This window comes from Canis lupus, chromosome 19 (assembly GCF_003254725.2).
Source record: "Canis lupus dingo isolate Sandy chromosome 19, ASM325472v2, whole genome shotgun sequence".
NCBI lineage: Eukaryota > Metazoa > Chordata > Mammalia > Carnivora > Canidae > Canis > Canis lupus.
Window position 1 is genome coordinate 50,588,430 of NC_064261.1, and position 27,972 is coordinate 50,616,401.

Sequence of the window (27,972 nt, forward strand, 5' to 3'; positions counted from 1 at the left end):
AATACATTTTATGTTGGATTGCAAGTGTGTACATTTTGAGGGCAGGAGGACTTCTGATTAGAAATTCTAGGATTATTGCATCTATCTACCTTGAGAAAACCTGAAAATTGTCACATGTGAGATTTAGCCTAGGAGGTTTTCTTTTTTTGCAAGACTTGGGCTTTCAGGAACTATTAAAACGATGATAGATAGCAGAGGGGAGGGCATTTAAGAAATATTTGCTTGAACCATGTGCTATTGCTCTAGTGCTATTTATCGAAAAGGCTTTTTCTTCTCTATAGAGTTGCTTTTGTTCATTTTTCCAAAATTAGTCATATTTGTATAGATCTCTTTCTGTTTTTTTTGTGTGTTTATTGATATTTGTGTCTGTCCCTCCTCTATTACCACATGGTCATATTTACTGCAGCTTTATGGTAAGGCTTAAGATCAGTAAGCATGAATTCTCCTACTTTATTCTTTTTCAAAAATGTTTGGAATAAGTTCATTTATGTCTATAAAGACGTTTGATTAAATTTTAATATGAATTGGATTAAATCTATACATTATCATGGTATATCTCTCCAAATGTTCAAGTCTTCTTTTTTTTCTTTCATTAATATTTTATAATTTTTATCATGCAGATTTTATACATTTTGTCTGATTATATCTTAGGTATTTTATAATCATAGCAATTGTAATTGGTACTACCTTTTAAAAAATATTATATTCATTTATGTATTTACTTATTTGAGAGAGCACATACTTGGGAGCATGCACAGATGCATGCAAGTGCGGGGAGGGTCAGAGGGGGAAGAAGAAAAGGAAGAGAATCTCAAGCCGACTCAGCACCAACTGGGAGCCTGATGCAGTACTTGATCTCAGAATCTTAAGATCATGGCCTGAGCCCAAATCAAGAGCTAGATGCTTAACTGTGAGCCACCCAGGTGCCCCACTGGTATTATATTTTAAATTTTATTTCTACTTGTTCCTTGTTAGTTTATAGAAATGCAGTTTTTGTGTTTTGATCTTATATCCTGTGGCCTTAATTGAACTCATCTAACATTTTGTTTGAAGATTCCTTGGGATTCTCTCCAGAGACAGTCATGTCATCTGCAAATAGAAATAGTCATATGTATTTTTTCCAATTGGTATGCCATTAATTCCTTTTTCTTGCCTTATTGCAGTAGCTAGAATTTCCAGTACAGTGTTAAGAGTAGTGGGAGTAGACGTCATTGCCTCATTTTTTTCTTAGAAAGAAGCATTTAGTCTTTTGCCATTAAATATGATGTTAGCGGCCAGTGTTTTTGTAGGTGCTCTTTGTGAGTTTGAGGAAGTTCGCCTCTCTTCCTGGTGTACTGGATAGACTGTATTATTTTTATTTTTTAGCTTCTTAATTTGGCCGATTGCACTGATTGATTTTTGAATATTTAACCAACCTTATGAACTTGAAATAAATCCTACTTGGTGTGGGTTTTTATTTTTATTTTTTTTTAAAACTTTATTTATTTATTCAGAGAGACACAGAGAGAGAGAGAGAAGGCACAGGCAGAGGGAGAAGCAGGCTCCACGCAGAGAGCCTAATGTGGGACTCGATCCAGGGTCTCCAGGATCATGCCCTGGGCTGCAGGCGGCGCTAAACCACTGCGCCACTGGGGCTGCCCTGGTGTGGGTTTTTAAAAATTTTTTTAAACATGCTGTTGGATTTGGTTTGTATAAATTTTTCTGAGGACTTTAACATCTAAGTAAGAGATACGGGTCTATATTTTGCTTTTTGTGCTCTTTGTTTTTGTAATTATGAGGTGGCCTCATAAAATCAGTTGTGAAGTAGGCCTGTCTTTTCTGTTTCTGGAAGAGATTATGTAAAGTTAGTGTTGGGGCATTATGTTAATATTTACTGCTTTTAAAAAATAAAACCCCAGTTATCCTCAAACAGTTACTTTAGGTGAACCTGCTTTTTCATCATAGGAGGGGTATTTTAGATATTTTGCTGGGCTATTTTATAGTTAAATGTTCTACCAAATTTCAGATCCAGTGTGTTGCTTTTTTTTTTTTTTTTTTTTTTTTAAATGGTACCAGTCATTAAAGCATAAAGTAGTACTTTGGAAATAGAATTATTATCTAAATTAACTCTGATACTGGATTCGGTGATTAGGCTCATTGATTTACTATAACTAGGCTGAATGTGAATTATGAAATGATGGAATTATCCATAATAATTATGAAGTTATTATGGAAATTGAATCAGTTGTGGCAACAGGGTAATGAAAGTTTTGGTAATTTACTCAAGGCCACAGTTTGTGAATGAAATTCTAAATTCATGTCACAATCTGTTAAGCCAGTGGTACTTAACTAGGGAGGAACATTAGATCACCAGTGGGTCTTTGTCAGTAAGACAGAGAAAGCAAGTGCGCACACGTGCACGCACACACACACACACACACACATTTTCTTGGGTATATACCCCTCCTGTCATAGAGTTTTCAGTTATTCCCAGGGCTACAAATGGACTCAAACAGGAATTTGAGAAAACAGAGGATTCTGTTGTATATGATTTGTTAAGAACCATGAATACCTTTTATGTCTGTTTATTTCTTTTGAAAATAGTATGAACTATTTTTTTTTAGTATGAACTATTTTGAATTATTTTGATAGAATAAACCTATGGGTAGAAGCTTTAAGTTTCAAAAAATTTTAAATTGGAAGTTGCTGCTAAAAATAAGTGCGTGTAAGCAACTTTTGCCTTTTTTTTTTTTTTAGGATTGCACCTTTAAAGTCACAATGCAAGCTTAAGAACATAAAATGTATGTGTAATTGACTTTATTTTTATAATTATCATGTTGTTGTATTTAGTGTTGAGTTGGAGGAATGATGAGATAGAGATAGATTACAGGATCAGCTTGAAGGGGGGGTGATGAGATTGTCACAGTTTTCCATATAAGCAGTCTTGTATCTCTGGAAAATATCAATCAAATGGTAATCTAAATCTAGAAAACCATCCTGAAATCTGTTTGCCTTTACAAATTAAGTGAAAAAATTATTTTTTAAAATGAAGAAATGGTCATTTGTTTCTTTTCTCTAGAACAGAGATGGCAGATACTAAGTCGAAGACCCTTTTACTTCAGAATTCTTATTACTCCGGGCAGCTACTATTAACTGATTGGAATTGACACCAAAGATGAAACTTACTTGGCATTTCTGCTCTAGGCAGTATTTTATTTTTGTCAGTTTTATTTCATTTAAATGGTGTTATGGTGTCCTATGCTTCAGTGGCATCTTCTTTGGAAGTTAAAAGTAATTAATACTAATTACATGAGTGGTAATTTACAGAGGATTTGTCCCCAACAAAACAAATCAAACAAAAGGCAGGTTAGCTAGACTGTTGGAATTAGGAAATTGTTTTAAAAGATAGCTGACCACACAGACTGTGAGCCAAATTAGGCTGTAAACTAAGAGTGATTTTTGTATTTTTAAATGGTTGAAAACAAGAATAGTGTTTTTTGACATGTAAAAATTACACAAATTTCATTTTTAGTGTCTATAAATAAAGTTCTATTGGAATATAACCATGCTCATTCATATAATGTCCTATGGATGCTTTTGTGCTGTAAGCGCAGAATGGAGAGGAGTTGTGACAGAGACCAGTTGGTCTGCAAAACTGAAAATATTTACCGTCTGGCCCTCTACAGAGAAGGTTTGCCATACCTTGTTTTAGATAATAATGTGACAGTGAATGATTGCTTTTGGGTTTAGTAGAGGAGGAAACTTACTTTGCTGGTATTTTCAACAGGTTTCTGAAAAGGAATAACTTAGAAAATAGTTTTTATACACATAAATAGTAGAAGCACCTTTGGTTTTTTTTATAGAATACAAAGAACATGGAGTTAGCAGCCTTAGGTTATAATATGTCTGCTCGTGCTATTATTTCTTCCATAGTTGAGAGAAGTCCGTTGCACTAATATTGCTACAGATTTTAGTAGCTTATAATTCCATCTGTGTACTAGCACATTGTACAGCAGCAGCAAGTTCTCACACTTTTTGGTCTCAACTTTTTAAAGACTGTATATTTAGAATCCCAGACTCTTTTTTTTTTTTTTTTAAATAGGGGTTATATCTATCATCATCACATTAGAAGTTGATACAATTTTGAAATATTTATTTAAAAGTAGCAATAATCCATTGTATGTTCACCAAAGAACATTTTTATGAAAAATATTTTCCACAACAAAAAAATGTGAAATATTTACAAATCTCCTTAATTGTTTTAGTGGAAGATAACTAGATTGTTGTAGCTCTCCATTAAGTCTGCCGTGGTATGTTCTTTTGATATGAAGGAAATCTGGCCTTACACAGATACATAGTTAGAAAAATGAGTATTTTTAGAAATTGTGGATGTTTTTCTTTGATATAATACCTAAACGCAAGTGGTAGAGTTTTTGCTTTTTTTCTCAAGTCAGGTTTATTGAAGTATAATTTACGTAGAATAAAACGTATTTTTTTAATAATACAATTCTGTCAGTTTGGATTAACCATAAATTATATAACCTCTAGCCAGTCATCATGTAGAATATTTTGTCACTCTTTTGTAATCAGCCCTCTCCCCTCAGTCCCAGCTTCTGGCAACATTTGATTGGATTTCTGTCTACATAGTTTTGCCTTTTCCAGAATATTGTATAAATGGAATCACATAATACATAGCATAATATGTTTGCAATTCATCTGTGTTGCTACAGCTATCACTAGTTCATTTCTTTTTATTGTATGGATGTTTGTTGATCCATTTACCAGTATTGGATATGGAGTCATTTCCAGTTTTGGGTTGATTGTAAATAAAGCCATTCTAAGCATTCATGTACAGTTTTTGCATGAACATATGTTTTTCATTTCTTAGGTAAATGCCCAGGCATGCTATTGTTGGGTAGTATGGTAGGTGTATATATGTTTAACTATAAGAAGCTGTCGAACTGGCTTTACAAAGTGGGTGGACCATTTTACATTCCAACCACCAATGTGTGAAAGTCCCAATTGCTCTACATATTTATCAGCATTTGAGATTGTTTTTGTTTTAGACATCTTAATCAATATTATAATTAGTTTGTTTGCATTTCTGTAATGATTAATGATACTGAGACTCTTTACACGTAGCATTTTCCATTCATATTTTTTCAGCAAAGCGTGTTATTTTGAATCTTTTGCCCATTTTTTAAAGAAATTTAGTGGCTTTAAAAAATGACTTTTGGGATCCCTGGGTGGCTCAGCGGTTTAGTGCCTGCCTTCAGCCCAGGGCTTGATCCTGGAGTCCCGGGATCGAGTCCCACATCGGGCTCCCTGCATGGAGCCTGCTTTTCCCTCTGCTTGTGTCTCTGCCTCTCTCTCTCTCTTTCTCTCTCTCTCTGTCTCTCATGATTAAGTAAATAAAATCTTAAAAAAATAAAAAATAAAAATAATGACTTTTATGAGTAATGAGAAGTAATGACTTGTGAGAAGTTTTTCTGTATACTGAATTTCAGCTTTTTTTAGATATATAATTTGCCAGGTATTTTCTCCTAGACTGTGACTTTTTTTCCTTTAGCTTTCAAAGAGAAGTGTTAATTTTTTTCTAAAGATTTTATTTATTCATTTGCGAGAAAAAGAGAAGCACAAGCAGAGGAAGGGGCAGAGGGAGAGGGAGAAGCAGACTTCCCACCGGGCAGGGAGGCTGACATGGGGCTCAATCCCAGGGTCCTGGGATCATGACCTGAGCCAAAGGCTCCTGCTTAACCAATGAACCACCCAGGCACCCCAAGAAGTTTTCATTTTAACGAAATGCAGCTTATCAGTTCTTTTTTTGTACTTCATGTCTTAAGAAATCTTTCATAATTTAGGGTCACAAAGATTTTTCATATTTTTTTTCTACAAGTTTTATACTTGGAAGGTTTTAGTTTAGGTATTTGATTATAGTTCTTATAAATGGTGTAAGATACGAGTTGAAGTTTATCTTGTTGTTGGTTTTTGGATGAGATGTCCAATTGTTCCAGCATCAGTTGTTGAAAAGACTATGTTTTCTCTATCAAAATGTGTTGGCACCTTTGCTGTGTGTCAGTTGAATATTATGTGTGGGTCTATTTCTGGGTCCTCTGTTGTGTCCCATTGAAGCATATGTCTTTTCGCTAAGACCACACTGTCTTGATTGCTGAAGCTTTCAAGACCACATTGTCTTGAAAACCAGTAGTATGCATTCTCCTTTGTATATCTTTTTCAGAATTATTTTGGGTATTCCACTACCTTGTTTTTCCATACATGGTAAGAGATAGTTTTTTAAAAGCTAATTTTACAGTGCAGAATCTGAAACCATTAATGAATATTTTGCCCTCTGTAACATTAAAATCTATGAAACTATCTTGAATATCAAATGGCTTTTTTTTTAAACTCACAAATGCTTTTATAACACCATACATAATTCAATTAGAGAATATTGGTTTTCTGAATTATGTAGACCTACTATTGGCACATTTCATTATTCAGTATTTATAAGTTACATGATCTATCACCACTGATCTCATGAGAGAATTCTTCTTCTTCTTCTTTTTTTTTTTTTTAAATGAGAGCGTGCTCACGCATGCATGTCTGAGTAGGGGTAGGGGAGGGGCAGAGAGAGGGGGGGAGAGAGAATCTTAAGCAGACTCTATGTCTAGGGCAGAGCCCAAAGCAGGGCTTGATTTCATGTCTCTGAAAAATGACTTGACCAGAAATCAAGAGTTGGACGTTTAACCAGCTGAGCCACCCAGGAGGTGGGAAAGTGTCAGGCTAACGGTGGTGACACAAAATTTTCACACTTCTTTTTTTGCTTGAAGGATCAAATTTATCATTGACATTGTTTAATGTTAGTTGTTTTTCTGGAAGTAATAGGGTTAGTTGGTTCATTTTTGAGAACTTTTGTGTGTCAGATACCCAAGTCTGGATAACCACTACTGGGTTAATTACCAGCTCAGTCATGCAAAGGCTTTTTCTTGAGGCAACCATTGTGCTTCAGTGTGCAGCAGAAGTGCTTTTGCTTAGCTCCTATGTTGTCACCTTGGAAAAGAAATCTCTCCAGGGTCAAGATTTAATTAAATTAACAATTTTACAGCTTTTCATCAAGGACATTCTTAAATAAAACTTTTTTTTTACAGAGAAATCTTGTGATATATTTGGTCACTTTCTGTTGTTCTGTGTATTATACTTCGAGTACAGAGATTGATGTGGAAACCTAAACCCAGTGTTACACAGTGGGACACTGTAAGTCACTGACATTTTAGGACTATCTGAGGTTGGTATATGGTGAGACAATCTCTTAAGAGCCAATACGGTTATATTAAGTTGTTGTTTTATTGTCTTATAGGTGCTATACTTGGTAGATCAGAAACTCAGGAGTGTATTTTCTATAATGCTAATTGGGAGAGAGATAGAACCAATCGAACTGGTGTTGAACCCTGTTATGGTGACAAAGATAAAAGGCGACATTGTTTTGCTACCTGGAAGAATATTTCTGGTTCCATTGAAATAGTGAAGCAAGGTTGTTGGCTGGATGATATCAACTGTTATGACAGGTAAGGAAACATTTTATTGTTTTATGAGAATGTTGAATAACCACCCCCCCACACACACATATACACACACACGTGCTCCCTTTTTAAAGGGGAAAAGATCAATGCATGTATTTTCACTTAAATGTTTCTTTTTTAATATGGGATTATGAAGGCCGTTATAACATGCTCTAATGACAAGATACGTGTTTTAAAGTAATAAAATATGGCATTTTTATGTTTTATCTTTGATATACTTTGAATAATCTACCAAGTAGTGAGAACTATAGATACGACCATTTTTTCCCTTCTGTTATTGGAATGATAAACTTTTTAAATGTCAATTTTAAGGAAAAAGGATTTCTAAAATTGCTTTAAACGACAGTATATCTGTTGAAAATCTATCCTCTGTCCTCAAAAAAAGTAAAGCTTAATCATAGTATTTAATTTCCTTTTAGTTTCCCTCTTTATGTATCTGGAAGAAATTGATCTTCCTGCATTTTTTCCTTTTTTTTTCTTGCAAAGTAGGCCTTTGTTCTTTACCCCCGAGAGACATTTTAACTTGACGTTCAGAATTACATCAGTACTAACAGAGTCCTCGTAGAAAGCTACATTTTATTTAAAAGATTTTGCTTAAATTGTTTTATTCTGTACTGGAAGTAAGCTACAGTAGAGATGTTGTTGACTGCCTGTGATCTTTCTATAAGGAGTCCTATAGATAATGGGCGATCACTTAAACTGCCTGGGCCCCAGGATTTCCACTGTGGGTGGGTGCTGATGACTGGCAGAGGCTGCAGAATCCTAGAGAAACAGACATTTTGGAGCCAGAAAATACTGATACACTCATGGAACCCTAGATAGTTGGCCTATCCACTTTCAAGAGGCTCAATTGATAATCATGAACAGGTGGTTGATTAGCCACATGTGATTTTTTAAAAAGATTTTATTTATTTATTTGAGAGAGATTGCAGAAAGAGACAGAGTGTGCATGAGCGAGCATAGGAGTGGTTGGGAGTTGCGGAGGGAGAGGGAGAAGCAGACTCAGAGCAGGAAGCCTGACGTGGGGCTTGATCCCAGGACCCAGGACCAATCACCACCTGAGCCCAAGGCAGATGCTTAACTGACTGAGCCACCCAGGCACTCCAGCCATATGTCATTAATAGCAAAATTGTTGAATAAGCCCATGAAGATGGAATTATCTCAATTTTTCATGAGAAATTAAAATCTTACACATACACCCACACACACACACACACGGTATTGTAGTATTTAGGATATACTTCTAAATCTGTGGATTTTCCAGGGCTTATTTCTCTGTAATTACACATTTTAGCTGCATTTCTGATTCTTGGCCTCTCATTAATAGAGGTGATATTTGCTTTTATGAAAAGTAACTAGGGCCACTAGGAAAATAGAATGGAGGTTCCTCAAAAAATAAAACTACCCTATGATCCAGCAATTCCACTTTTGGGTATTTATCTGGAGGAAATGAAAATATTAACTTGTAAAAAGATACATACACCCATATGGTTATTGCAACATTATTTATAATAGTCAAGATTGGAAGCACCTGAGTGTACATTGATGGATAAAGAAAATGTAGTGTGTACACACACACAAACACATACACACATAGAGGATGTTATGCTAAGTGAAATTAATTAATTGTATAGAGAAAGGTGCAAATACAATATGATCTCACCTAATGTGTAGTGTATATTGTATGTTTAAAAGTTGATAAGACAGTAGATTTTTGTTCTGTCTTTTTTTGTTTGTTTTTTTTTTTTTTTTTTTTAGAGAGAGGAGGTTGGGGAGGGGCAGTGAGAGAGAGAGGAGTTCGATTTTATGACCCTGAGATTTCAGCTGAAATTCGGAGTCATATGCCTAACTGAGCCACCCATGTGGTTTGATGAGAGAGTAGATCTTGAAAGTTCTCACCACAAGAAAAAGAATTTTTAACTATGTGTGATGTTGGACATTATATTATTGTGGTGATGATTTCACTATATGTACAAATATGAAACCATTTATGTTGTATACTGGAAACTAATGTAGTGCTATGTCAGTTTTATCTCCAGAAAAGTGGGGAAAATATTTTTTCCAAATTATCTTTTATTAATTAGTTGAAACCAGAGATCCTTGTTCTTTTTGTAGTAAAAACTACTGTTCGTCTCACCTGATAGTTAAGAGAAGGAAAAAGAAAAGATTCAAGAAATATCAAAGTATGGAGAAAAGACAATGATACAAAGAATGAAATTGGATAGGGAAAAGTACTTTTTTGAGTTAATTTGGCTAAGTAATCATTTTCCCCTCCTATAATTTGAGGCATGATTCTAAATGTTAAGATTTTAAACATATATTTTTTATAACTTAAGATTTAGCTTTCAGTTGTCTTTTATTTTCTATTAAATAGAATTGGTGTAGATTTAATTTTAATGTTTGATTTTGTTAAAACAGCCTTCTCCCTGAAATTTCTTAAGCTTTCCATTTTAAATTCAACCTTATTATTCTAACAGCCATCACAAAAGTTTGCAGTTTGTAGGATATGTCTTTAAATTTACCTGATGTTTATTAGCATATTTAAAGGTTTGTTGTTGTTGTTGTTATCTGTTTTCAAACAGGTATGGCTATTTATTGGCTGATTAGGGTTTGTTCTAGTGGCTGAATCCCTATCTCCTCAGCTCCCCAGTCAACCTCATATCAGTTTTTGAGTTATTAGGTTCTATATCTTGTTACATTTTGTTTTCTACTTGTTGGTTATCTTACCCTTGCTCATTGTGTTTAGGGAATTTAAATCTACTCCAAAAAATGATACTGTTAATTCCCAAACCTAGCTTGGGTCTGTGATGTTGAGATAGGTCCTGCCATGAAAGGAACTTAGGTCCTTGTGTGTGTGTGTATATTTATATATAAACATATACGTATATATGGGTATCGGTGTGTACACATACACATAGTTTTATTTATAGTGTTCAGCTTTTTAATTCATGCAATGGGAAAGCTATATGTCCTGTAAGAGAAAGCGCTCGTAAGCCAAATTTCTTCGTTGGCTCTATGTTCCTTTTTACACTTTTCTAATAATTAAAGAAACATAGTTGCCTTAGATTGATGATTTAAAACCAGATTAAGGTCATAGCAGTGGCCTCAAGAAGCTAGTGTCATTGCTGTAAAAGCAGCTGGTTTTTGTTTTTAAGTGAGATTTAGTAAAAGGATTACTGGAATGTTTTTTGGCTTTTAAGAATTGATCATTGGATATTAATAAAAATCTTTTAAGTTGACCATGAATGACTTTTCCATTATTTTATCTCTGAGAAGAATTTTAGAAAAATACCCATTGTGGATTCAGTTTAATGCTGATTTTAATGATTTCTCCTCTGTTTGTTTATAGGACTGATTGTATAGAAAAAAAAGACAGCCCTGAAGTGTATTTTTGTTGCTGTGAGGGCAATATGTGTAACGAAAGGTTTTCTTATTTTCCGGAGATGGAAGTCACACAGCGTAAGTTCACAGGGAAAATACATAGATCTGTTCAACTAGTACACTGAAAGCAAAACATATTTTGTGTTGATGGAATAATTTACTCCTACCTTCTCCTACTCTTGTTTTTCTCCTAAAATTTGATGCTATAAATCAATAAATACTTATTGTGGAATTTTGTAGACCAAAGCTGAATTGTTTTTTTCCTTCCATTTTCCACAGCTACTTCGAACCCAGTTACACCTAAGCCACCCTATTACAACATATTGCTTTATTCCTTGGTGCCACTTATGTTGATTGCGGGGATTGTTATTTGTGCATTTTGGGTGTATAGGCATCATAAGATGGCCTACCCTCCTGTACTTGTTCCAACTCAAGTAAGTTGTCTTGTACCTTGTGCTGTTTTAAGTTGTATATTTTACAGAACTATTACTGTGGTGAAACCCACTGGGTTGCTATAAGTCATTTTCTTTTGGTGTTACTTTTTGAATGCTTATTGTTATGGCAACTATAGCTAATTTTCCAAACTTAGTAATTTGCTGTGTCCTAAACTTTTCTCACTTTGGAGCTGAGGTAAGGTAGAACAAAGGGTATTCTGTTCTTTGGACAGTTTCACTGTCATTGTAATACTTTCAAGTGTGAGATTTACCCAGCTTTGTTTCTTGAGAAGTAATTGATGGATAAGTGATATCATAACCTGTCCTTTCTCTTCTTTCTTCCATTCCTTAATTCTTTTGCCTTTTTCAAGACTACTTGCCAAAATATCCTTTTAACCATAGGGAGAGTTTTAGTAAGGTGATCCAGAAAGTGTGGAAAAGGAGGTTTCACAAAGGCATCAGGAAGCTATATACGAAAAAATGTTTCTGGGAAGAGGAGCAGATGAGCAATGCTTTTCATCATTTATTAGTAATAGTTCAAGTGTTTTTTGTTGTTATTGTTTTTGCAGCATATCAAGTGTGTACTGAAAACTAAAAAGCTTTTTTTTTAATACTAAAAATTTTTTCAATGCCCTCGATGCTCCCTCTCCTGACCCCAAATCTACCTTAAACTATAGATATGGTGGGTAATCAGATTAAATTCATGAAATTTTCCTCTTTCTCTATCACATAGACAGTTGGTACTGGTACAATGGTTTACAAGTTCTTTTAATATAAGTAGCTAATATTCTGCAAACTCAGGAAGGGTGAAAACTGTAGTTATACTTGTTTGCGACATCTTCAAACTCTAGTTTTAACTGTGTTTCTTTCAACTCTTAAGATCAGATTACCTTGGCCTTTTGGATCTGTGGTTTAACTGTTACTCTAATACTAGGATTAATGGTTAAAACGTGGTAGAAGAATGGTAAAGTCCTATAATTTAATGACCAAAACAACTTCTTCTCTGTAAGCTTTATTTACATAACATACTACTTTCTCAGTACTTGGCAGCAATCTGTTAGCATTAGGTTATTGATCCACATAATCTTTGTAAGATGTATACATGGAGAAATAAACCCAAAGGTAAAATACCTTATTCAGTAAATTAGGTAAACACTGTTTTGTGCAGCTGAAATATTTTAACTTTTAAACCTTAGTAACCAACTTGTGGATTTATTAAAAATTATCTCTGAAAGTATTTTAAAATAAAAATTTCGCTGCCTAATAAACAGATGTAGCTTACTCCAGATGGCCATAGGATCCACTTTATCTGCCTTTGGTGGTAACTATTTTTTGATTTCTATTTTTAGAAGAAAGAGTATTTAGTACTTAGTGTCTGAATTTACCCTAGATTTGTGATATAATAGAAGAAAACTAGAAACTGAATTGAAAAATAAATTTAAGTTTTTTAATGGAACTTTAAAAATAAAAATGTATTCTTATAGATAACATTGATATTTATATAATATTGGCACAAAGTTACGGTTGGACTTTTTAAAAAAGGGCTCAGTATCCTATACATGAGGCCACTTTACTTAGAAATGCTAATTAATTTAAGGGGTTAGACTTTTAAAATGGAAAGATGCAGTTATTGTTCGTAAGTAACCGAGAACCAGGAGTCTCCAATGAATATCCATTTCTGGATTTTAGATTATTTGTTACCAGGTTAGTATTATTGTACACATTTATTTAGCATTTGGATTGCTCTGTGGTGACTTTGCATACACTACATGAATTACTGAAAACTGAGAACTAGATTTAAGATTTTGTGATGGAATGATCTGGAATGGTCAAGCTTTTGTTAGGCAAAATAAACTGGAAGAGGGATTGTCATCAGTTTGGAAATTTCATTTATGTCATCTCTCACTGTGTCTCAGAAGTATAGTGTCATGCCTTAAGTATCATTTTTAGTGAGAGGTTCTACAACACTGATTAGTGGCCGTTTTGTTAAAAATGCTCAAGTTTTATCTCCAGTTTCAAAATAATTATTGATAATAATTATTGAAAACAACAGCAAGGATTTATTGAACTCTTACAGTGTACTAGGGTACTGCTAAGTTACACATATGTATAAATACTTAAGTTTTATATAAGAATATGTAAAAACATAAAATACATATTTTTTTCTCATGATTTCTAAATTGTGACTGATAGATAAGGCTCATCTTTGGAGTTTGTTAAAAAATACAAACTCCAGGGCCACAGCCCTGTAAGTATGGAGTGGGGCCTAAGATGATATGTTTCTAATAAGTTTCCAAGGTGATTGTGAACAGCCAGGTGTGAAAAGCACTCATTTGATTTTATCTCACAGGGTTTATGTAATTTTAATTTCAATTTTATAGATAAAGAAATTGAGACATAGCAAGACCCACAATTGTCAGAGCTGGAATCTGAACCAAGGACTGGCAGTAAAGCTTTACTCTTCTTACTGCTTATGCTATTCTTCTTCTTCTTCTCCTACCCCCCCCCCCCCCCCAAAGCTGGTGTCTCTGGTGCTTTAGATAATTCAGTAAATATCTCTGCCATTTCAAAAGCATTCTATAGGCTAATTTATTTTCCTACTTCGGTTGTTGAATAGTTTGACTACTAAAATGAGCAGTAATACCACACTGTTTCACATAAGACAAAAAGGAAAAGTCATGGATATATACAAGGGCATATTCAAGTGTTTTCCATTAAAACATTTTTTAGCACATTTTAGAATAAAGTTTGTTAGCACGATTGGGTTGTAGGTAAGGATTCCTGTGCTTCTGAGTTGATACTCAAGACTTTTACGAGGAATAGGAGTAGTAAGTGAGGGAGACATACGTTCGAAGTCTTAAGGTCTTGATTTCTGTATTTCACTCCATATTCATGTCCCCATGTTCAAAGCTGAATTCCAAGGCTAGTTAAGAAAAGATCATATATTCTTGTGGATTTCTGAAACATTTTTCCTCCAATTCTTCAAACACTTAGTGACGTGAAATTTTTCATTCCTTTTCTTGGGGAAACTTTTCTTTAAAGCTTTGGCTAAAGGCTGAAGGCTGGTTTGTGAATGAACTGGTCTGTTGTATGACATTAGTCTCATTGGGGTAACATCTTATTGACAAGTCATGCCTACAATAAGAACTGTACTTGAGAATTTATAGTGAATCTCACAGAGCAAGCTGAAGTTATGTATACTGTGATCATTCATTGGTCTAATCTCAGTCTTTTTTCTCATTGGCATCCTGGAGGACACGAGATACCCATATACATCTTCTTACTAAGCTAGTTCTGACAGCTAAATTGTGGGATTCTTTATTTCTAAGACACCAAGTTAGAATTTCTTCTAGTCTTGTATTTTATTGTGAAGAAATGATCTGGGGATCTACATGATATAAAATCTGGTCTTATGGTTCTTAGTAACCAGTAAAAAAATATTAATTCTCAAATCTAGCATAGTTAGAGTCATGGAGAAAGTCATTTTGCTGTTTTTATTTTTATTTGAAGCCTTGTTTCTTTCTTTATAACCTGTAACTACTATGTTTCTAATATATGTTTCTAACTATTATGTTTCTGACACTGTCTTCCCCATCACTCTGGATGAAAGCCTGGGAGACAACTACTACCTCTTTAGGCCCTGTCATTTACCAAGTCCCATTCATTCATTTTTTTTGTCCTTCTTGATTAGGAGACTAATGTCATCCTTCTTGTAGTTCAGGACATTATTACATCTGAGGCTGAGATTATTTCTGTGATCTCATAGCTGGTCTTCTTTCTCTCCATCTATATTATCGCTGTAAAATAGCATTTTACATGTCTGATTATCTTCCTTCTGTTTTTAAAACTATTTGAGGGCTTTCAGTGATCCATGGCAAAGAATACAAAGTTGAGAGTATGACATAGGAGCCTTCTGTACTTCCATGCATTTACTTTTTTTATTCTTTCCTCTCACTACACCCTAAGCCGTCCATTATATGCATCTAGAATGGTATTAGTAATGTACTGCCCTTGAAATAATTGAGAAAATAGTGCTGCAGTCAGTTTCCGTCTCGTGTGATTCAGGTGAATAACCCCAATTGAGAGAGGCTTTAGTCATTTGTGTACATGTTCCAGTCTCCCACTTGATTGTAAGCCCCTTGAAGACCAGCTGTGTGTCGTAATCATACTGGATTCACCCGGTGTTTGTGTGTAGAACCGTTCGGTAAGTGATGAATTGCTGAATTTGACTTTGTTGCATTTAGAGTTATACTGAGATGATAATTGTAGCATGCCCAGGGATTCATTTAATAAAAAACTTGATGGCTTAGTTTTAAGATAAATCTTGAGGCCATATTTCTTTAGGGTAAAATAAGTTGAAGTATTCAGGCTTTTGTAAGACGATGCCAGTATTCAGTTCTTTCTGGAATCACAAGCTTGAAGCATCTTTTAAATTTGCATCCCCTAGGTCCTTTTCTTTTATCTGTGCTGAAACTGGCTTTCCACGTGTAGGAATTTGCTCTTTTAACCCACAGTGAGTAAACTGAACACAAACTGGTTTTTCTAGTGCCAGTGAGTCAAGAATATGAGGGAATGGATGCATCGACTCTGATTAAGAAGTCTTACCGTGGTTAGAGTTAATGTGGTTTCAATAAAAGTGTTTGCATCGCTCTCAAAACCATATGAGAGCTGAAGTTTCCTGTTAATAAATTAGATCTATATTTGTGCTGATGAAAAACACTTGATAAGAAAGTGGATTTTAGAGCCTAGAAATTACCTACCTTTAAAAAGGTATGAAATCAACTTCCTGTTCATTTTTAAAGGCTATATAAGTAGCACTATAGTATTGCAACTGTAATGCTTGCTTAAAGACATCAGTCTCTTCAGTGATTTACATCATGACATTTTGTCTAGATTTTGGTCTGATAAAGAGTAAAGGTTTTCAGATGTTTGGGATACTGATTGGGGTATACAAAATAATACTGCTGACCTTAATATTAAAGTAAATAACAGGTTGTCCTTTCATGCTATGTCAGATTACGGTCCACCGAGAAACCGAGCCATCTGTGAAAATGCTGTGTAGGATTTCCTGTTGAACATGGGTCTGTGTATGGTACCCATTTAAAATTAATAAGATACCGAAAGGGTAGCGTAGCATCATTCAGCCAAGTCAGTTTAGGAAAGGGTACTGCTTACTTATTGGCGGAGGATGCAGGAGAAATTTACTAAAATTAAATGAGTATTAATATGCTAATATTAAGTTATACTTGCAAAATGAGTATCATATCAAGAGAAGCACATCTTGAAATAGGTTGACTCACTTTCTCTTTCCTTTAAATTTTTTTCTTTTTAAGAATTAATTCCAAACACTTGCCTGTTAAAATAAGACAAATTATACAGAAGGAAGTGTGCAAAAGAAAGGAGATAGAGCCATTTGTTCTTCCTTTTTTTTCTTCCCTTTATCACTTTCCTGAGATAATCAATTTTAACAGGTTGGAATGTATCCTTTGACACTTTTTTCTGATCTCATTTGTTTGAATATATGCTTTTTTCCCCTTTTATAAACTATAGAATGTTATTTCACAATTGGTTTCTTTTAATTTAACAGTATACTGTGGATAGCTTTTCAGCTCAATTCTTTTCAATTTCATTCTGATTAAATGATGCATTCTTAAGTGAAATTTACTGTAGCTTTAATGTATGCTCATGAAATATCAAAACTTGATGTTTTATTAGGCTAGAGTTGGTGTTAGTTAGGTTTCTGCTAAGACCTGGAACCCACATTTCACGAATATTTTTAACTGTCTTATTTTAGCATGTTTAAAGTATGGTGATATAATGCTCTTGTCTTGGCATTGGGCTTTTTTTTTTTTTTTTTTGTAGATGCCAAAGAAATAGTCCAGGGCTACTACAAAAGTCTGTTTCACCTTTATGTGTGATTATTTTTGTTACAACTTCTATTACAAGTTTATGTATACTTCTAAACTGATTTTGGGGAGAAGTGTCATAAATTATTTGTAGACTTGCAGCTTTACTAAAAAAATTACTCTTAGGCGTGTGAGCTGTTTTACTTAACAAATGCATGAACGGGCTCACTTGGAGATATGCTGAAATTCCATATCCAAAAGCAAAAAGGAAAGAAAGGGGAGAAGGAAAAAAAAATTAAAAGCTTTATCCAAAGCCTAAAACAAGTTTAGCTATATATTAAAGTTAATAATGAAAGCACTAATTTAAAGATGACTTCCACTGAATTTTTAAAACTTTGAGTTCAGTTTTCCTTTGGACTGTAGAGGGAGGGTCCCACCTTCCAGTTTTCAAATAGGGCTGATGCATTTGGACCAGAGTACATAATTTCTCCTTTCTCTTGTCGAGTGAGGTGGAAGATAGGAAGAAGTGACTTTGCTTTTCTCTTAATTTTTTATTTCCTGGACCTCATTGTAGATCTCTTCTTCATTCCTAGCTACTTCATCATTGTAAAATCTTCTGTCAATTGAGATAATAAAATGAAAAAGCCCATTTGTTAGTGAAAGCTGTTTGTATCACATAGGCTAGCAGGTGTTCCAGTTTGTTTTGTTTTAGCTTAACCACTCACCTAATGCTTGGGTGCCTGCTGTGTGCCAGGCATCATGCTGATGTATAGTGATAAGCAGCAGAGGGACAGTCCTTGCTGGCTGTTTTGAAGCCCATAGTTCATATGTAGATAAAAAATGGGTTAGTGGTTGGTTGGTCATTTGACTTTGCAGCTTAGAGATGAAAGGTAAAGAAAGAGGGGAGTTGCTTCAACAATTTTGGTCAAAGGAGGAGGAGAGGAGAAATGCCTGACTCCAGTTTGGAGTGACTGGGAGCCACATGTGAGGTGCCTACCTAATGTTAAGTGTTCACGATATGTTAGCTGTTACTGCCGATAGAGTAACAACTTCAAAATTGTACTCAAAAGGTATATTTATGGAAGCCATTGTAGATATATATATTTATATGTTGAGACTTTGAAATTAGTTCAATAAAAGATTGCATTTTGAGTACTCTGTCAAGGATTGTACCAAGCACTTTATACCGATTAAACTTTCAACACCCCATGATATAGGTTCTGTTTTATTAAGTCCATTTTGTAGATAAGAAAATCAAGGCACAGATACGCAAAGTGTCTTGGCCTAGGATCAGTCTGCTGAGTGGTAAAGTCTGGGCATTTAGACCCAGGGATGATTATTCACTGAAGTAATTTTAATAGAATGGTTTATTTTAGTAAATATTATTGGGAGGGGAGGCGTAAAAAACTACTTTAAAGTAGGATAAGGAGGGATCAGAGTATGTAAATTACATCGCAGAAAGTTTTTATTGTAATATATAACCTTGTTGATAACCATCTCACTACATCACAATTTATATAATGTATGGCATAATCCTTTTCCTTTTTTTCAGCCTTACATGCAGAATACAAATGCTAAAATAAATAAAAATAAAATTTCTTCTATCCTCGATAATAAACCTGATGCTTCTAAGCAGTGGCCAGAAGAATGCATATCCCTCACATCTTGTTCAGACTTTTAAACCCCATTGCTAGCTACCCTGAGAAGCAGCAGCCTTCTTCTTAAGCAACTTATTCAGAATCCTGTTTCATCCACCTTGGTCTGTCTTTGCTTTGCTTTCAGGAGTTAGAGGAGAGAAACAGTAGGAAGTAGGAGTTGGTATATCACAATGGAACTTGGAAGATCTAATTGGATAGAGTGATGGCTGTGCATTTGGCAGTATCAATATTATTGAATTTGTTAATGTATAATGTCTTGCTTTCCCTAGCTCAGAAGCATTTGTTCTGATACACACACTATATTATTTCTTTATAGATTCTATTTCAGTCTGCCTGGCAATAGTCTTTTTTTAAAATTAGCAATTGTGAAATTTCTTAGAGCATGAGATAATTAGATGACTAAGATGAGGCAAATTCAGAATTTGTCAGTTTTCAAATACTTTGGGTGAGTGTGGGGTGGTCCTTAATTCTTCTTGATAGTCCAAAGCTATTTAGTGAGTTAACAAAAAATATGTACATATATATAAATCTTAGTATGGTTTAAATACTAAATAAGGGAAAATTAATAATATATGTCATATATGTTTGTTTATAGCATATAAATGAACTAAAATCCGTATTTCCTGTTCTGTACATCTAACTGCCTACTGAATATCGGCACTTGGATGTCTCCAAGCATGTAACAACCTGTGGTAATGATCTCTCTGAGCCTGGTTCTCAGTTAAATAGAATGAGTACAGCATTTGGTGGCACAAGTCAGAAATTTAGGATGTAACCCAGTACCATTTTTCCACCTAATCTGTCTCCCTCAAGTACTTACCTCATTTTTCAGTGATCCTCTCCTTGGGAAAATCCTCTTATTTATCATGCCAGTGGAAGTCCAGTTTCACCTTACAGGTACCTGCTCAAGGGACTGAATTCCTTTTTTTACTGCTCTTATTTTATCATCGTGCATTCAGTTAGCATGGGGTCTTTGATACATCTTCTTTCCCCCACCCGGGGTAGTCAGTGCCTGGCACAACTAGGCGTTCAGGAAAGATTTGATGAGGGAATGGAGAAGTCCTCTTCATTCTTTTCTGATGTTTGGCAGTATAGTTAAATTTCTTTACCCCTTAAGGAATAAGCAGCAAGTCTCTTTCTCATCCGGCAGCCTAACTTCTTGACATTAATGTGCTGATTTGGTTTTCACTGTTATCTCCAGTTACAGTGCATGATACTCAAGTTTCATTTTCCATGTTGTGAATTGATGGTTTTATTTGGTTACTTTTTATCCATGTATTTCAGTGATTTAATTTTTTTGAATTCTGTTTTGACCCTTTTGTTTTGTAACATACTTTACACATTGAGGCCTGTTCTTGGTGTCTCTTGTTTAGCTTGATCATTCTCTGACTTAATCTGATGTTCATTTATTGAGAAGTATATTGAGCAAAAATACACATTTTGGTAAGATGCATGGATAGCACCTCCTTGAATAGTGTGATTATAGTGGCAGGTTTATCTCCAAAGTACCTGTAATGAAAACAAAACCTGAGAGATACTAGGGCTTGGGAAGCTGAAGTCTGGTTATTCATTTGGCATGTATTTCTTTCAAGGGATGAATTTTACTCTGGAGTACTGATAAGATGTTTTGATAGTAGGATTAGCTAAGCCTTTTAGATGAATTCTAAATAATCCTGAATCATTATCAGAGGAGAAAATCAAGAAGGAAGCAAAACTAGTCCAGCTACTGGTACAGATAAATGAGTTGTCAAATCTTTTTTTGTCAGTGCTATTCTCTGTATAAATATTGTAGAAATATTGGAAAGGGCCGATAAATACTCAGTTATTGGAGAGATTTGAAGCCTCCTTTTACACTGGTGACCATATTTCTTTTACTTTTAAATTTAGGCCCTTAACTATTTTAGGATGACTGGGAAAATGAAAATCTTGTTCTCTATCAGTATCTGAGTGTCCTCAGACTGAAAAATATGTGTGGATACTTGTTCCCAGGGCCATCACTGCTTGACTTCTTCACTCTCACTGTGGCTAAGTCAGCAGTGGGCCTGGCCTGTCATATGTTCTACTTAATTCTCACTTATTCTTCCCCTGTCTTATTTTCTTCCCCTAGTATATTGTTTCTGTTGCACGCACAGACACTAGAAACATTTTTATATTATGATTCTACTCTCTTCCATGAAAAGGGAATGAAGCAGTTCAAGAAAGAGGAGGTTTTAGAGATTCTTAACAAAACTGCCCGTGTGGGCTGAGGAACTTAGTCTAGTTACGTAAAAATTTTTTTTCTGTGCTGCTTCTAGTCTTTGTTAAAGGCAATACTGCCCTCTGGTGTCCAGAAGCCAATTCCACCCCATATTTTCTCAGTTTGCTTTGCTCCTCCTGTTTAGACTCTAGAACTTCTTAGAAAAACAAGTAATGATTATTTAAGAAGTCGGTGTAGTTTATTTGCTAGCTTGAAGTTCATTGGATCAGGTAATTTGGGGTCATACTAGAGTCATCTACACAATAACATCCCTAATCTGAAAGGTAATATCCAAGTTTTTTGTTTGTTTGATATTACTTTCCTCTGTTTATAAGGAAAGTGTTCTCAGTTCTTATTTTAAAAATATGATACATTGGATCATTGCCAACTTTTGAAAAGCTAAATCATTATTCTCCCTCCTTCACTTTTGTAACTGATGTGTCATTTTTCATTTCATTCTGGATATAAATCGTAATTTCTTTTGCCTGTGTTTTTTCTTCACAAGCACGCCTTTCATATAATGATAGAGGTAAGATGCATTGATGTTTGTTTTATGGTTGTGGAACTTTTTGTGGATGCATATTAAACATTTTGTTCTTAGATTTTTGTTGTTGTTGCTTTATTGTGCATCCTTTATGTTATAATTTTTTTTTACCACTTTTAGTATTGAAAACATGATTGATTTGCTACATATTATAACAGTTTTTGGTTTTCAAAGAATTGTTAACAGAATTTATACTTATCTGAGTTGGAATGTAGAAACAGCGATTTTAGTTGATTAGATGTTAACACTTAATGGCTAGTATGTCACTAGCTTAAATGTCAGCATATGCTCATTTTTACCAGGAGCTGACTCTCTGGTGAAACCCATTATCCTTTAATGTGAAATCTGTATTTTCAGATAGTTTCTTTCATCTTTAGCCTCCTTAGCAAATGGGCTAGTTAGAGAAGTTTAAGTTGATCTTTTGCTCTCTAGAGATCGAAGGCTCTATTTTAGATTAGAATTCACCCTTCTCATTTGAGAACTCAGAAGAAATGAAATGATCACAGACTGCATAGCAGCTCTTGACTTCTGCTAATTTATTCTGGTCTTGATTATATTAATTCTGTTGGGTAGTGGTGTTGGGATGGGGGCATGGTTTTCAGCAATTGCCATTTGTTATTTCTCAACGTGATGTCTTCTGATGCCATAGTTTTCACATACAGATGGGTAAACAAGATGTAATCAGAACCATGTTCTACTTCATCTCTTCTTAACTGTGCAGAATAGCTTGGGGATTGCAAGACAACTGGAGACAGGAAAAGTTTTCAGGAATTCCATGGTCCTTACCATTGATCCCCCAAAGCTGATTTTCTGTGTAGCAGGGCAAAGTCATGTTTTATGATAATATCAGAATGTTGCTGTCATTATGAAGTCCAAGTTCAAATTTGTCTCCCCAGGGGTTGATACATTTTCAAGGTGTGTAACTCTTTGACCTAGAATCAAGTACAGTTGACCCTCGAACAATGCAGGACTTAGGGGTGCTGAGGGTGTGCACAGTCAAACCTATGTATAAACTTTTACTCCCCCAGAACAAAACTACTAAGTTTTGTGAGTACTAACACAAATGCTTGATTAGCATGTATTTTATATGTTATATGTATAATATAGTATACTCTTAAAGTAAGCTAGAGAAAAGAAAATGTTGAAATCCTAATGAAGAGAAGATACGTTTACAGTACTGTATTGTATTTATTTAAAAAAATGCACATAGAAGTGGACTTCTCAAGTTTAAACCCATACTGTTCAAGGGTAAACTGCATTGACTTTTGTGGGTAAATTATGATGATGATGCTCATAAACTGCAAATAATTTCCAATATTCTCAGGTGATAAGTAAAAGCCAGATATTAGAGATGTAGTTAAAGCTTCCTATAAATTTTAATGAAGAGCTGAAAAGTATGACATAGAACATTCTAGTAATTTTTCATTAAAAAAGCAAAAAGGTATCTTAATTGGCATTATGTATTTTATATACTGAGTTATTATCTATATTTTAGTTACTCATTTTTGAGGCTTACCTTTTAAGTATTATAGAATATTATTTAAAAACACATACCATTTCTAAAAGCTTTGATATTCTATAGGAATGTGCCTTTGTAGTCCTTTCCTTCACCCTTTAAAAATTCACCAGTATTCTTCATAACTGTAAACTTTTTATTTGTAAGTAATTTTGGTAACAGTCTGTTTTCAGGCTGTTGTGATAGAAGGTTGAATAATGGTAATACCATTAGGATAGTGATCTAAGATTTTTTTTTACTGATGATGATAGCTTAGAAACTTGCCAAAGACTTGGAAACTTATGGGAACCTTGAAGTTTATTTGTGCATTTGAAAAGTATTCAGAGATCTTTTTCGTCTAAATATAGACAGTGAAAGTTATTGTATGTTTCCTAAATTAAGGTTAGTATTGTATTAAAATTATATTTTGGACTGCTGACATAGTCTTAATTTGAGATGTGGATTAAGTCCTCTGAATCCTGTATTATAGACTGAATCCTCTCTGTGTGGTTGGTACACTTTAGAGCAGAGAATGGGTAATGTTGTATGCTACTGAAGGATCTTATCAATTTATATAAAAGTCATTAAAAATCTTAATGCTTAAGAGCCATTTTATTTTTTACCTGGTTATTTTGCCTCTTCAGCTTTCAGCTTTTATCTGCATACTTTAGTTTTTGGTAAGTTTGCTTTGAAAGCTTGACATGTTTCTGACTTCGTTCTAAAGAAGGGGGGAATCCTTGATTTTTAACTTCGTAGTTATTCAGATATTTCAGATTGAACTTCTCCTGTCAGCATAGTTATTTTATGCAGTTACCTAATAATTCTTGGACTTTGTGCATGACTTCCTTTGCCTCCACAAGGCTGGTTTTCTACCTTTCTCCCTCCCATTTCCACATCCCCAGCAGCAGCATACTCCTGTCACTAGCGTCTCTTACCAGGCATAAGTGACCAGTCAAGCAATGAGGTAGGGTGGGTTTAATTGTGATAAAACCTCTCCAGAATTCTTGTGTCCCTTCCCACTGAGGATCATAACTTTAGGGGCCACACTTCTCTCAGATTTGTATCTGATTTTCTGGACTCATCACTCTTTTAAACGAAAACACTCTTTAGCTCCACTATGACCTTTCATCTTTTGAATGTGTGAAGGAAGAGCAACTTTTGTAGATACTTTAAAAATAAATATCCAAGGTTGAAATGAGTCACAAGAAGTTTTCTAGTTTTAAAATATTTTATTTTAAAATAGGAATTCTCCAGCCATTTTATAAAGATTGCCTGCAAAAAAATTGCACCTTTGTCCTCTTTAATATTGTGCAGTGTTTCTGTTTTTGAGGGTCTTTCTAAAGCAGACGTCAACTTTTTCAAATCTTGAATGACACCAGTGGGCTGAATAATGTGTGAACAGAGCACCAACAGTTTTGGGGCAGTAGGAGAGGGGATTTTTTTTTTTGTAAGAGGGGATACAAGGGAGAGAGATGTGTTGATGCAGGGATGACATACCATTTCCAAGCAACTTAGATGTCGCGGTCTCTATTACTGTTGCCACAGAATTTTGGTTCTTCGTTATACTCATTATGTAGCCCTTCAAACACTTTCTCTGGAGGCTTTTCAGAAGGCTTCTTGCATCTTGTTTTAGTTGCAGATATTGAACTCTGATACAATGCTTCCAATGAGGGGTTGCCATTCTGCTCTGTAGAGGAAGGATGCCCTTGTGTTTTATAAATGTTGTACGCCTATTTATATACTATACTTGCTCCATTTTCAAGATTAACTATAGCAGTACACTTCTTTTTCATTTATCTACTACGATGACCACTCATTTTCTGGATTATAATTTGTACTTTTTTTGCCAATCAGACTAATAATTTTTATCTCAGGTCAGTTTTGGGATGTAATTATAAGCAAAGTGATTGTTAATAGGTAGAAAAATGAGAATGAAAGGAACAGTTTGACTGTTAACATATTTATTTCATGTGCTTTGTATTTGATAGACTTCTTATCTGCAGTGTGTTTGAGAATGACTATGTGCATTTCTGAGATTACTGAAGAAAAGATTTATTAAAGATAAATAGTCATTGTTTCAGAAAGTAGTGGATTTTGAGGAGTGTTTTCCTTTGAGACATAGCCATAATTTGCTGTTGCCGACACTTTTTAAAGTCTTCATCTTCTAATGAAGTACCAACTGGATGAAACCATTGAAATACTGTTAGTAATATCCTAAAGGTCACAGAAAATTTTAGTCCAGACAATTAGTGAGACTGACTCAAAATGATTTGAGGTCATTTTTCCTGCTGTAATATAAAAACTCCCAATTCAAGTGACTCGCTTTAGGATCACTATAAATGATTAGTAATGCTCGAGAACTCAATTTTGGCAAGATTGAAGTTAGTGTCATTTGTATGTGTTTCCTGTTTCTGTCAGTTGATGCCTTAGTATACTTACAATTTCTTCTCATATTTAGCATTGATCTGTATCATGTGCCGCTTTCTAACTACTGTTACTGTTTATCTGTAGGACCCAGGACCACCCCCACCTTCTCCATTACTAGGTTTGAAGCCACTGCAGTTATTAGAAGTGAAAGCAAGGGGAAGATTTGGTTGTGTATGGAAAGCGCAGCTGCTCAATGAGTACGTGGCTGTGAAAATATTTCCAATACAGGTATGGTATTGCACCTTTCTCATCTGCACCTATTTTGTAAAAGATGCAACTGGCTCGATTATCATAATGCAGCAACAGTCTGAAAACACAAACTGTTTCAGGGTGGTTCTGTGATACTGAGGAAAGAGTTAGCCCTTTTGTCTGCCGTCTCATATGAGGAATGGAACTCATGGTAAAGCAGTCATTATGTCTGTTTGGAGCAGTGGAATTACGAACATACAGGAGATCTTTTGTCAATAAAAATACTACGGAAATGCAAGTGAAGATGAGGATTCCAGTTACAGACTTTCATTGGTTAACTTTGAGTGTCCCATTGACATTAACAGAAAACAGAGAAGAATGAAAGAACAGCATGCTAGTTTTAGAATTGTTTAGCATATATTACCAGACTGATTCATTTTTTTGTCTTACTTTGAGGGGTCATGTAATCATTTCAGGTTTTGTTGGTGAATTTTCAGAGGCAGTGAATCAGGATTCTAAATAATTGGTTCACTGCTGACTTGTTTTTCTTTTAAAGGGGGCTCACCTCATAACACCCTGGTCTAATGCATCTCTGAGCTGCTCTAATGTTTTGTGCGAGTCCATCAGTTGTACAGATCTGTGATGATGTCTTCGTCTCTGTCCCTTGCTTTATGCCCCCCTCTAGCTAATGCCTTGTGTGGTGTTGCAGTCCCAGTTGGCTTTGGTGATGTGGGCTCCACCACTGTATCTGCACAGTGGATCTTCCTCATTCCAAAGTTATAGAATCAGTTTTTGTTGTCTTAATATACCTAGGTTTTATCTTTCTTGCCTCTTGTAAAGCCTCTTATAGTCTGTGAAGAAGGGTACTACCTTTCTTTTTTTTTCTTCTTCTTCTTCTTCTTCTTTTTTTTTTTTTTTGTAGTGATGCAGATTCTTTAAAACTATAGTTCTCAGAGGAAGAGTCTAGTCTGTTCTGCTAAGATTGGCAAATTCAGGGCTCTTTTTCAATTGTGGGAAGAAGCTTAAAAATTAGATAAAGACCTTTGGATATTAACATAAGGGTAACAGCAGCAAGAATAGCAGTAGCTAATATTTTATTGAGTGCTTCTTATTGTCAGGTAGAGGTGCTTTGCATAGGAGTACTCAGTAACATGTGCCCATATATTACCCATAGATACAAAACAACACTCAGTGTACATATCATACAACAACCCTGTGGGACAGACTGTAGTCCCCATTTTGCTAGTGAGGAAACGGAATGATCATGTCACTTGGCAAAGGTTCTTAAGATAGTTTGGATCCAGAAGGTTCCTAACCATTATTATTATGGTGCTTCCTGCTTTCAGTGTGAAGAGAAACTAATCTTTTCTAAGTAGACATGTAGTAGGTGTGGGTCACTTGCACAGGTACAAATGAGTATATGGTGTTTTAAATTATTGTATTGCCTATTTATACTCTGTTGTGCTCTTATGGACTCTGTAGGGTAGTCTCAACATTTTGTTAAGAATGTTTGCTGTAATGTTAGTCTTTGAACAAAAAAAATTTTTTTCTGTCAAGATGAAGTCCTTCTACCTGAAATTCTTATCTCAGGGAAACTGTCAGCAGAGTGTGTCACCATTGTTAGATACGGAGGTGCAGCATTTCTGATGATAACTCCTGTATTTACAAATGAGAAACACAGAAAAGTATGTTTGAGGGAACAGAGCAGGCATTTGTCATGGATTTGTTACCTTATTGTCAGATTTCTTTTATGAAAAAATAAGCCAAAACCAAACCAAATAACTTTTTCATTTTTATTTTAAATTTTATTTACTTTAAATTTAGCCTTAGAATCTACTTGAGTAGATTTTTTTTTAATTTTTAATTTTTGAATCTACTTGAGTAATCTTAGATATGGTTTATTTGCCTGTGTTCTTTGCATTACTATTCTTTCTTTTTAACTCTAGGACAAACAATCATGGCAAAATGAATATGAAGTTTATAGTTTACCTGGAATGAAGCATGAGAACATACTACAGTTCATTGGTGCAGAAAAACGAGGCACCAGTGTTGATGTGGATCTTTGGCTAATTACAGCATTTCATGAGAAGGTAAAACTACTTTTCATTTTAACTCAGGAAAGTCAGGGCTGGCTTACCTACTTAATGTTGGCTACAAATCCCTCAGACTGATTTTTTTCTGGGAATAGTACGTCGTTGTAGCT

At 34.8% G+C, this 27,972-nt stretch overlaps 1 protein-coding gene across 2 annotated transcripts in view; it reads left to right on the top strand.

Annotated features, from left to right (window-relative positions):
• Positions 1–27,972, top strand: part of ACVR2A (activin A receptor type 2A) — an 84,468-nt gene that overhangs the window by 42,557 nt on the left and 13,939 nt on the right. Inside the window, exons 2-7 of one of the 2 annotated variants that reach the window (XM_049097288.1) lie at positions 7,337–7,544; positions 10,909–11,018; positions 11,220–11,374; positions 21,620–21,643; positions 25,665–25,808; positions 27,716–27,859. In XM_049097288.1, the coding sequence (XP_048953245.1) occupies positions 7,337–7,544; positions 10,909–11,018; positions 11,220–11,374; positions 21,620–21,643; positions 25,665–25,808; positions 27,716–27,859 (785 nt within the window). The remainder of the gene's footprint in view (positions 1–7,336; positions 7,545–10,908; positions 11,019–11,219; positions 11,375–21,619; positions 21,644–25,664; positions 25,809–27,715; positions 27,860–27,972) is intronic. The other variant, XM_025431730.3, reaches the window with a different exon arrangement.